The sequence below is a fragment of the Gossypium hirsutum genome, chromosome A04 (assembly GCF_007990345.1).
Source record: "Gossypium hirsutum isolate 1008001.06 chromosome A04, Gossypium_hirsutum_v2.1, whole genome shotgun sequence".
Lineage (NCBI taxonomy): Eukaryota > Viridiplantae > Streptophyta > Magnoliopsida > Malvales > Malvaceae > Gossypium > Gossypium hirsutum.
This window is the reverse complement of record NC_053427.1, coordinates 21683692-21694340: the sequence shown is the minus strand read 5'-3', so window position 1 is coordinate 21694340 and position 10649 is coordinate 21683692. Positions and strand designations below refer to the sequence as shown.

Genomic DNA, 10649 nt, shown 5'->3' with positions numbered 1-10649 from the left:
CAATTTTTATCTACCAAAAAGAAAAATGAAGGCAATGAAGTTAAAGTAAGAAAATAATACCCACATACTGGAACCGCGTTGATTAGAAACTACAAGATTTCGGCCGCTCCTGAACCTTCTAAAATCTTGGTCTTTTCCCTTTCTATCGTTTTATTCACTTAAATGAAGATAAATTAAAGGGTAAATTTAAAAATAATTATTTTTGTTTAATTTAGATTATATTTTAGTTATTTATATTATGGTAAAACATAATGTGAAGTAAATAAAAATGAACAAAATCTTTCACTTCTCTGTCAAACTGAACCTTCTGCAAAGCTAACCAAGAGAAGGAGCCTTCTCTTTTGTTTTGAAACCCTAGCCGCCGTGAGCTTTCATCGCCATCAAAATGTCGTCAAGGGTTGTCTCCAACTGTCAACCCTTTTAAGTCGCCCCTCTATTTCTCCTTTTTCAAAACCTTCGATTCGATTTGATTTTGGATTCAAGGCCCTTTCTGTTAAGTTCTTTTTCTCCAGTTCGTTTTTTTCAGGTCACCAAGTGCTCGACGATATTACTCAACGAACAAAACTAGAAGCTGATCATTTTACTCTCTTGATCGGATCACCAACTTTCTTCGGTAAGAGCCTGCTTAATTGGATATGATCTAATATATTATTAAACCAGTAAAAAACTTGAACGATTTAAAATGTGTACTTAAAGATAAATTGCATGATTTAGCTTTTATATGACTGTTTCGGATTAAAAATCGAGTTGATTCTATTAACTCAATTCAAATAATTTGAAATTCGATTTTTTTTCGAATTTTTCGAGTGGAATCGAATTCAATATTAAATTGAAATATGCAGGCAGGGGCCGAAGGGCTTGATTTGTTCTTTTTTACTCTGTCTTTAGTTAATTTGTTCTTTCTAACTTGTAGATATTTCCATGAATTAAAAAAATTATTAATTTTCTGAGCAAAAAGGCTAATAATACCAAGGCATACATCTTTTGCATGGTACATTATTTTAGTTTCTGAAACATAGATTTTGTCAATAGAAACTCAGTAAACTGGTTTTCCCTATACTCAGGTGGGATGCGAAAATGCTAAAAATACACAATTAAAAGCTTGAATATTCAAGATTTTTCTCGAGATGGTTTAATCTGTCAATACTTTTGCAAATTTTGATATGTCTCTATACAAGTAAACATCAAGAGTGAGTTCCTTTTTTATTCCGTTTTTATTTGCATGCATGTGCTTGTGCTTGTGCTTGACCAAGTATCATTTGAAATAAAGATTGACCATTTATGAACTTTGATTTCAGTAATCTCAATAAACCATAGATTGTTTTATTCCTTTTTTATTTACATGCATGTGCTTGTGCATGATCAAGTATCATTAAAAGTCTCTATGCACGATAACTTTGATAAGTCAGATTGTTAATGAACCCTGATCTGCTGCTTTAGAATATTTCTATCTCCATAGATTATTGGGTTCTCCTTGCCTAATTTGTAATTTCCTTGCTTGATGTTGAATATTTAAGATATATGGTCTGTACTATGTAGTTTGATAAAGCTTCTTCAATCTAAGTAAGATCTATTGCTATAATGTAGTAATTATTAGACATGAAGAATTGTGTGCTGTGATGATTTTTTTATTTTGTTACATTCCTTTATATGTAATTTTTTCATTTATCAAATGGACTTGTATCCTTTTCTTTTTTTCTAGGGGTCTGAATAATGGAGTTTTTAACAATGAATTTTTTTTCTATGCAGACTTTTTTTTTTGGTAAAATAAGGGTTTAATTTGTCCTTTTTGACTCTGTCTTTAGTTAATTTGTTCTTTTTAACATGTAGACAAGTGATCCAATTCCTAGTCGTCATATAATCATGTTTAAAAACTTTAAATAAAAATATTTTTTAAAAAATTACATAAAAATAAATAACATCAGTCATTGTTTTAATTTAACTCGAACAATTGTATTCAATTCAATTTGAATAACATCTCACTTGACTCGATTCGTAAAAATTTCAAATCAAGTTAGGATGATAAAATAGGATTTGAAAACTTGATTAACTCGAAAATTTTCCATTCGATTCAATTCGGTCGAATGCTCACCCCTAGTGAGAGTTTTCTTTTATCATATTTGACTAGTAATAGTGGCTTATTTTTTAAAAAATCCAATGTACTCATCTTTTGCTTTGATATTGTTAATAATGTAGCAAAAGAAGGTTTCTCTTTTGAGGATGTCGACAGTGTTTGAAGGGGGGCTTCAATCTGTCCTTTGATTGACTTGGCCATTCATATCGACGCAAGGTATCTCTCTACAATCTCATGATTTTGTTTGGAATAACATTGATGTGTGTTGTTTTATTTGATTATTGTTTCTTGTGTGCATGACTGTTAATGTTTATTTGGTCGTGTGTATTCCCCTCATTGAGTGTGTTAGTAATAAGTTGGGAAAGTCAAATCCATCAAGTGAAGGAAAAACTAGTTTGAAAGTAGTCGTTGAAGTCCCTTTTAGTTGAATGGGGTAAGGATAAAGTAAATAAAAAAAGGGAGAAAGTAAAACATAAAAAGAAGTTTTGAAAGTTGTTTTAAAAAATAAAAGAGATAAGGTTATTTTTGTTTATTGTTTTTTTTCATTAAAATGACTATAAATGAAACCCAACTGTACATTAATATAGCTCTCCAAATGACCAGTAAACAATAAAGGGAAACTGATTTTATTTTTATTATAATTTAAAATTCTTAAACTGTTCTTTGTGATTTTTGAAATCCCCTGCTTCATAGGAGACTGATTTCAGGTATGAATCTTTACTTCAACTTTGTCATTTGCCTTTTCATCTCTGTTTTTAGTTTCAGATCTATGCTTCTTTACTTGTATTTCAGTGGATTTTAGTTTCAGGTCTCAGTCTGGTTCTTGTTTTTGTTTGTTTATTGTCTAGTATATGTTATATATTTTCGGATTGCTTGTTTGCCTCTGTTTAAGATGGTTGTGTTATGGTCTATTTGTTTTGTAATTTCTGCTTAGCAGAATACTGTTGGGGGTTGGGATTTTGTTGGGTCTTGCGGCGTGGTAGTTTTTGGGCTTTTCTGCCTGGGTATATGGGTTTGGAGACTGAATCATGGGTGTGGGTTTTGTGGGCTTTAGGCATGGGTTGGGGGGCTGGGGTTTGGGGTTTTTCAAGTAAAACAAAAATTAAAAATACCTAAATGAAAAGTAAAAAAAAAAAAATTACTACGATACCTTCACACTGGATTTAGGTTTAAGCAGGCTTTTTCAAGTCGAGAATGCACAGATCGTTGGTTCGGCCATTCATGGGGGTGCGTGGGTTTTCCTCAACCTCCAAGAAAATTGTGGCGTCGGTACTGTTCGAGAGGTTACCTGCCATTATTCCCAAATTGGATCCTGTGGTTTATGCTTTTCAAGAGTTTTCGTAAGTTTTCATTCTCGTGAGAAAATCTGGGATCTAGGATACCTTAGATTTCTATTGGTTAGCTCATTGATGCAAAAAGGAAGAAAAAAAGCTAAAATATTTTGCTGAAAACAGCATGATTAGTGGTTTATGGCACAAAGTTATTGGCTTTTTTAGTTCAAGTTTTCAGCTACTAATTGGGGTTTTATGGAAATAGCTGAAACTCTTGGGATTTATTTATGTAATTGCTTTTGTTTTATGCAGCTTTCGATGGAGGCAGCAGTATCGACGCAAATATCCTGATGATTTCTTGGACATGTCTAAATCTAGGCAAGTTGTAAATTTGTTATATTAGGGGCATTTATTTGTATGTTGGGTCTTTCTTTCCAACTTAAGTGGTTACTGACTAAGCATAAAAGTTGTTTATTTTATGCATAGCAATTAAGAAAAAAAAAAAAAAGGAAAGCAATTGATTTATCCAAATGAATGATTTAGAGTCGTGATTCCTCTGGAGAGCTGATTTGGGGAAAACAATGTAGAGTAATTTAGGCTTAATTGTTTTAAATTGAAAAACAACAGCCTCAAAAGCAATGAAGGTTGTTCGTTTGGATACATTATGTATGTTATGCTCCTCCTTGCTTTGCACTTTCAATGAGTGCATGCATGACTTCAGATTTGCACATTAAGAAAAAGGTGAAGTGCAACAAAGATGATTTTAATTTTCAGCTAATGTACTGAAATTGTTGTATAACCAGGGGAAAAGGTGATTACCAAATTGACTATGTTCCAGCTCCAAGGATCACTGAAGCTGACAAAATGAATGACAGAAAGTAAGTTGTAGATTTCATATTGCTCATTGGAACTTAATTATCAGGAGACCGTTCTTTGTTTGAAAGAGATCGAATATGTGTTGTCAAGAACTAACAATTTTTGGGAATAACTGGCATGAAATCTGCATTAATAATCTCTAAGAAGCTGACAAAAAGGAATGACGGAAAGAAAGTGGTGCATTTTTAATTGTTCAGTGTAACACTTTTATCTATGGGCTATTCTTTGTTTGATAGAGATCAGATATATGTCATAAGGAACTAATAGTGTATAGGAAGAAATGATCAGAATTGGATCTCAAAGTGCTTTTCTCTTCTAGTTAAAGTATCTGTCTCCTTATTTTTACATAAGAGTTTGTGAACGAACAATAAACATCATCCTTAAGAAAAAATTTTCTTCCTCTCGGTGGTTGTGGCCTTGTGTGGATAAAAAGTGAAGTTAGTACATTTGAGCGACTGTTAGTAGTTTAGTACAATATTTTGATTGCGAAAGCTCTGAACTTTGTATTTGTCAAGGTCATTGCAGAGAGCACTTGATACAAGATTGTATCTTCTTCTATATGGTATCAGTAATGCAGCTCCTAGCGGGAAACCTGTGTGGCATTTTCCAGAAAAAGTTTATGATTCAGAGGAGACGTTGCGCAAGGTAATGGTTTTTATGCGTCTTGTTTCTTTTTCTTTTTTGTTTTATCAGTATGATATAAATATGAAATATTTGCAGTGTGCAGAGTCTGCCTTAGCATTCGTACTCGGAGACCTCTCTCACACTTATTTTGTCGGAAATGCTCCCATGGGGCACATGGTTATACAGCAGATGGAGAATGTGCCTGAACCATTTAAGGTATTTCAAGCAAAATGGTTGTATTATTTACCTCTTATATTGATGCAATAATTGTCTTTTAGTCTTTTTAATCAAATGTCAATCTTGTTTGGATAACATACATTCACTTCACTTTTTCCTACATTATGTTTTTTCTTTCTGTCAGCGATTTTTTTTCAAGTCTCAAGTGATTGATACCAACAAGTTCAATATCCAGAAGTGCGAGGATTTCGTTTGGGTGACCAAAGATGAACTCTTGGAGTATTTTCCTGAACAAGCTGAATTTTTTAAGAAGTTGATTATCAGCTGATGGCAAACTGCTTCATTCAGTTTCCAAGCCATACAGGTCTTTCATATAACCCAAATTTGTGGTTTACTTGTAACTTTGCAGTAGTGTCCAAGACTAGAAAACCAAACATCCGAACGTGACTCAATTAGGCAAAAATAACGAAAAGTCCATTGGCTAATGATGGATTGAATTGTCCAATACTTTTTCTTATGTTGGCGACTATTGATGCATGGTCTTGTTTTATTTTATTACATATTCCTCTCATATCTACTGCAATAATGCTTGCATGGTCTAATATGTATGTGTGCCCTTGATCTTTGGTCTTGGTAGGGTAAATTAAGCAATTTAACTTTGGGTTTTATGCAGTTATAATTGGCTGATCAATTCCAACGTCTACCTTCTTGGATAGTGGGTAAATGTAGATGACTTGATAACCCTATTTTATTCCTTTTTAAGTAGGGGGTACTGAAAATGGTATTTACCATCTAGCATTAGGACTCTCCTTCCACAATGCTGACTTGAAGTAAATGAACATCTCTGCCCTAATCAATTAATCTACTAATTATTGGAATACATTTTTATCATTCGCAAAAAATTTTGGGTTAGGTTAATTTTAAAATGAGCAAATTTAAACACAGTTTTTAAAAATTTTAACAAAACTAAATAAGAAAAAATTAAAAAATATATATATGTTGGATCTATTTAATATCACAAATCATTACCTTGATAAAACGAACCACCTTATGATTTCAATGAAATCAAATCAACACACAAGCCTTGTTTATAACAGACGGATGTTTTTGTTAGCTGAACTGGTCGCGTGGGGCATTAGACTGGATCTTCATGTAAAATGCCTAAATGAAGAAAAAAACTAAAAATTACTACGATACCTTCACAATGGATTTCGGTTTAAGCACGGTTTTTTCAAGTCGAGAATGCACAGATCGTTGGTTCGGCCATTCATGGGGGCACGTGGGTTTTCCTCAACTTCCGAGGAAATTGTGGCGTCGGTATTGTTCGAGAGATTACCCGTTGTTATTCCCAAACTGGATCCTGTGGTTTATGCATTTCAAGAGTTCCCGTAAGTTATAATTCTCGTGAGAATATTTGGGAATGTTCTATCTAGGATACTTTAGATTTCTATTGGTTAGCTTACTTTGGGGGGTTTAATCGGTTAATAGTTATTAATTGGGGTTTTATGGAAGTAGACCATATTAGTATTAATCTTTTACTAAATTTGAACGTTTATGAAAATAAAAAATAAAAGACTTTTAAAAAGGAAGTAAAAGAAAGAAATCGTTAATTTTTTTTTTTGAAATAAAGTCCGTTTAATAATTAGGCTTGAAAGACCAAATTAGAGAAGTCTAAAACAACCCAAAAAAAATTAAAGAAAAAAACAAAAAACAAAATAATAGAAAAACAAAAAAAATAGAAACAAGGCCCAAAACAAGAACTTTCTTCTCATTTCTGCAGTCTTCCATGCTCTTTGCAAATCTAAAAACCCCAAAAAATAAACGGCTAAATCCTCTAAATTCCTGCAGAGATTCAACCAGAAGCGGGAGCAAGTTGAGACAGACAACCAGATTACCAAGTTTCTCAACCCAACAACATCATAGAATAGGAATTATGTAGTCGACTGAATAGTCGATTAGAATCAGCCACTTCCAAGACTCTTATTGGCGCGTCTTCAACCCAGAATGAATCCTCATCCTTTCACAAACCTTCAATAGCCATTGCATGAGCTGCCACATTCCCTTCTCGTGCAACGAATTGAAATCGACAAGAAGAAAAGTTCCTCGCCAAATTCTTCGCATCCCAGGTGAATGGTTTGGATTCCGAGTAATCTTCGCTTGTTTGTTGTATGTTCCGAATAACCAACTTTAAATACTCTTAAGAATGATGTTTGTGAATCCCAAATCCAGTGCAAATTGGAGCCCATGCAGTACTACAGTCGCTTCAGTAATCACCACCGATCGAACCAGGTTATGACCTTTAAACCCCGAATCCATTATAAGGCCTTCCTCATTTCTTATGATAAAACATGAAACTGCATGTTTGTTTACAACAAAAAGTCTTGCATCGATGTTAATTTTCACCCACCCTTACGAATGGGACATCCATTTTACCATGGATCGTGGTTTAGGATGCTTTAAAGCCAATGTGCTACCCCAATATTTCATAACAAAACCTCTAATGAAGGTAACAACCCTCTAATGAAGGTAACAACTTCTTCTGTACTTTACATCTTTTTCTCATGGAGATATTTTTGTTTCTAGAAAACCAAAGTGCCTAAATTGTAATAGCAATCTCATCTTTTCTATTACTGGTTGAATTCTCCAAAAGCTAGTTCAATCACTCGAAAAGTTTGAATTTGCAATTGAACTCGGCCACTAAAAATCTAATTTGGACCAAACTTGCGCAGTAAATAAACAATCACGAACAACGTAGGTAGAGGATTCACAAAGCTGTCGGCAACGCGAACATTTGTTATCAGTGATTAATCTCCTAAAATGTAAGTTCTGATAAGTAGGCACATAATTTTTCGAAAATTTCTAGATTAAAATGCGAATTTTTGAAGGACACGCTAAGCTCCATATTTGCTTAAATAACTTTTGCTCATTTAAATTTAAGTTTGGGGGATCCAATAGCATCTTATAACCACTTTTCACAGAATAAATGCTTTGAGTTTTCACTAGACCAAACTACTTTATCAAATTGATTAGTAATAGGAATAGGAAGACTCACAATTTAATCAGCTTCTTCCACTGTAAAGGTTGAAAAAGGGAAGATTTTGGAGTAGTTCCTTTTTTTTCGTAATTTTTACAATCTAGTCCTATAAGTTCGTTATATGATTATTATTAACTATATTGAATATTTCATATTATTTCATTATTGGATAATCTTTAAATTGCATTTAGCTATGTTTAAAGAAATAAAAGCGTAATATTATTCGGGCTTTGTGCCTAGCAGGCTTTGTGCCGGTGTATTGAAAGTTAACATCAAATTGAACATTTTTGGTTAATAGTAAATGAAGCTGTTATCGAACTTATTAAGCATTCTTGTGCTTATTAGTTTGAATTAATTTTTGTAGGACTTGTGTCGTTGCTTTGATTGAAATCGACCCGGAAGCTCACACACTATAATCATCATCTCGGTAGTCATTTTGGTTCTTGCTAGTTTGTTTAAGTGGCATGTATTAGGAAAGGTCTTTAGCATTTTGATATTTTTGTGAAGATGTAAATATTGAAAGTTGATATGTTTATGCTTGTTGCTTGTGAATTACATTTGAACTTGTGTGCATAACTAGGAAAACCTTTTGAACCACATATAAGTAGATACTGTACAAATCTTTTTGGTGCAAAGTGTTGGTTCTTAAATACTTCAAACATGTGGTATGAATTAGCTTAGTTTAAAATGAGTTATGATTCTTAATTATGATAAGTTTTTGGACATGTTTAGATGATTTTTGGTTGTATGAAATTGAGGTGCCTTGTGGGCATATTAGTTGGATGAATTTTTGATCTATTAAATTGATTATTTCATGCATGAATTGGTATGTTTTGAGGTCTTGAATGTGGGAGCAAAATGCTTGTAGGTACATATTTGAATTGGAGATGGAAATGACTTGAATTTGGCCAATTTCATGTCTACACGCCCTGAGACACGTGCGTGTGTCTCGGTCGTGTGTCCACTGTAGGTTTTAAAGGCATTCAAGTCAGGTAGTTACACGACCTAGCACACGGCCTAGAACACGGGTGTAACACCCCTCGCTCGTATCCAACGCTAGGATAGGGTTCGTGATGCTACTTGACCTAAACTCAACCAACTATATAAAACTGGGCCGTGAAATTTCAAAAAATTTAAAAACTTCTCTTTTCACAAGCAATTTGTCTCATATACAGGCTTATGAGGCCCAAAACATATGTCCGGGGTAGTTCGGAACCCAACCGAGAACTCATGAAAAACTTAGAAAATTTCATACATCAAGACCTCACACGCCCGTGTGGATATAGAACACATGACCGTGTGGTAGGGACACGCCCATGTCCTGAACCCGTGTCTGAAAACCTGGACATTCTGCCAAAACCACACGGCCCAAGCACACACATGTGCCTTATAACCGTGTCCTTCAGCTCGTGTACCACTAGCATGCATACTGACTTTATGATACGGCATGGGCACATGCCCGTGTACTAAAATGACTTTAAAGTTTTAAGTGCAGGGGATGCACGGCCATGACACATACCCATGGGGGTGAGCCGTGTGTCACACACGGTCTAGATACACGCCCGTGTGTCTCACCCGTGTGGACAAACTAGGCTATCTTCCAAGCCATTTTATCACCCATTTTGCACAACTTACACAATATCATTTCAATATGCTAATTCCATCCCAAAAGACATCAATTCATTCAAGAAGAAACATCACATGTATTACCAAAATGAATACTAGCCATCATCTAGGCTTAATACAAAATGGAGGGCTTTATCTTAAGCCAAAATACATGAACAATTTTTTCAATAATACAACTTACTAGTCTAGTCCTATACATGCCACTTTCAAAAATATAAATCAAACTATACCGAATGTTGCGGCTGATAGTGTGATCGATATCTCTAACTTCAAGGGATCCTCGAACAATTTGGCAGTACTGAAAGAAAAGGGAAAGGAAAGAGAGTAAGCATAAAGCTTAGTAAGTTGCATATAAATAAATATACAACAACAATCTCACCATTTGCCATCATGTTTATAGCTCAAAGGTAAACGCAACTTAACTTACTCATTATCATCTACTCGAGTCTCATTTTCTAAATTAAGCTCGTTACTCATGCTTATCGTATAGGTACCTGTAACACTCGTAACATGATTATCCTTTCTTTATCAAAATTGAACTACAACTTTCACCATTGAACCGTTAGGGATATTACTGGATATTCTATGAACCTTCAACATGGAATGAATTGCCGATGCCATGTCCCAGACATGGTCTTATACTGGCTCTCATATATGCGTGCTGATGCATGTCCCAAACATGTCTTACACTAGCACAACTCTTGGCCGATGCGTGTCCCAGACACGTCTTACACTGGCTATCTCTGTCGAGGCCGATGCATGTCCCAGACATGTCTTACTCTGGCACTCATAATATGGCTGAAGCATGTCCCAGACATGTCTTACACTAGCCCTCGTCTGGATGCCAATGCCATGTCCCAGACATGGTCTTACACTGGCACACAAATCACCCAATGTCTTGGCACGAATATCTAGTTCATATCCTAAGGTTTCAACGGGATATTTCTACTATCTCAATTATTGCACA

The 10649-nt window shown here is 34.5% G+C and overlaps 1 protein-coding gene and 1 long non-coding RNA gene across 7 annotated transcripts; both read left to right on the top strand.

Moving 5' to 3' along the window:
- LOC107948228 (54S ribosomal protein L17, mitochondrial) lies at window positions 1–5593 on the top strand. Of its 5 annotated transcripts, XM_041111034.1 has the most exons (10): window positions 34–180; window positions 513–613; window positions 1065–1190; window positions 2197–2290; window positions 3242–3414; window positions 3658–3723; window positions 4149–4223; window positions 4737–4866; window positions 4942–5061; window positions 5207–5593. In XM_041111034.1, exons 5-10 carry the CDS (start codon window positions 3269–3271, stop codon window positions 5348–5350), a joined length of 681 nt encoding a protein of 226 aa, XP_040966968.1. In that variant the 5' UTR covers window positions 34–180; window positions 513–613; window positions 1065–1190; window positions 2197–2290; window positions 3242–3268; the 3' UTR covers window positions 5351–5593. The 5 variants fall into 5 exon arrangements, with proteins under 5 accessions (XP_040966969.1, XP_040966967.1, XP_040966968.1 ...); XM_041111035.1 differs by lacking the exon at window positions 1065–1190 and having other exon boundaries at window positions 1–180; window positions 3252–3414; XM_041111033.1 differs by lacking the exon at window positions 1065–1190 and having other exon boundaries at window positions 1–180.
- An 882-nt stretch (window positions 5594–6475) lies between these two features.
- Window positions 6476–8691, top strand: LOC107948229 (uncharacterized). Of its 2 annotated transcripts, XR_001697271.2 has the most exons (4): window positions 6481–7148; window positions 7252–7548; window positions 7752–7841; window positions 8421–8691. It is a non-coding gene; the product is annotated as an uncharacterized lncRNA (long non-coding RNA). The 2 variants fall into 2 exon arrangements; XR_005925508.1 differs by having other exon boundaries at window positions 6476–7148; window positions 7252–7841.
- The last annotated feature ends 1958 nt before the right edge of the window (window positions 8692–10649 follow it).

Excerpts from the sequence above, each read along its gene's own strand:
- LOC107948228 (XM_041111035.1), top strand. The coding sequence starts at position 3,269 with ATGCACAGATCGTTGGTTCGGCCATTCATGGGGGTGCGTGGGTTTTCC. Across the intron at positions 3,724-4,148 it reads TTGGACATGTCTAAATCTAG|GGGAAAAGGTGATTACCAAA; the intron begins GCAAGTTGTAAA and ends TTGTATAACCAG. Across the intron at positions 4,224-4,736 it reads GACAAAATGAATGACAGAAA|GTCATTGCAGAGAGCACTTG; the intron begins GTAAGTTGTAGA and ends GTATTTGTCAAG.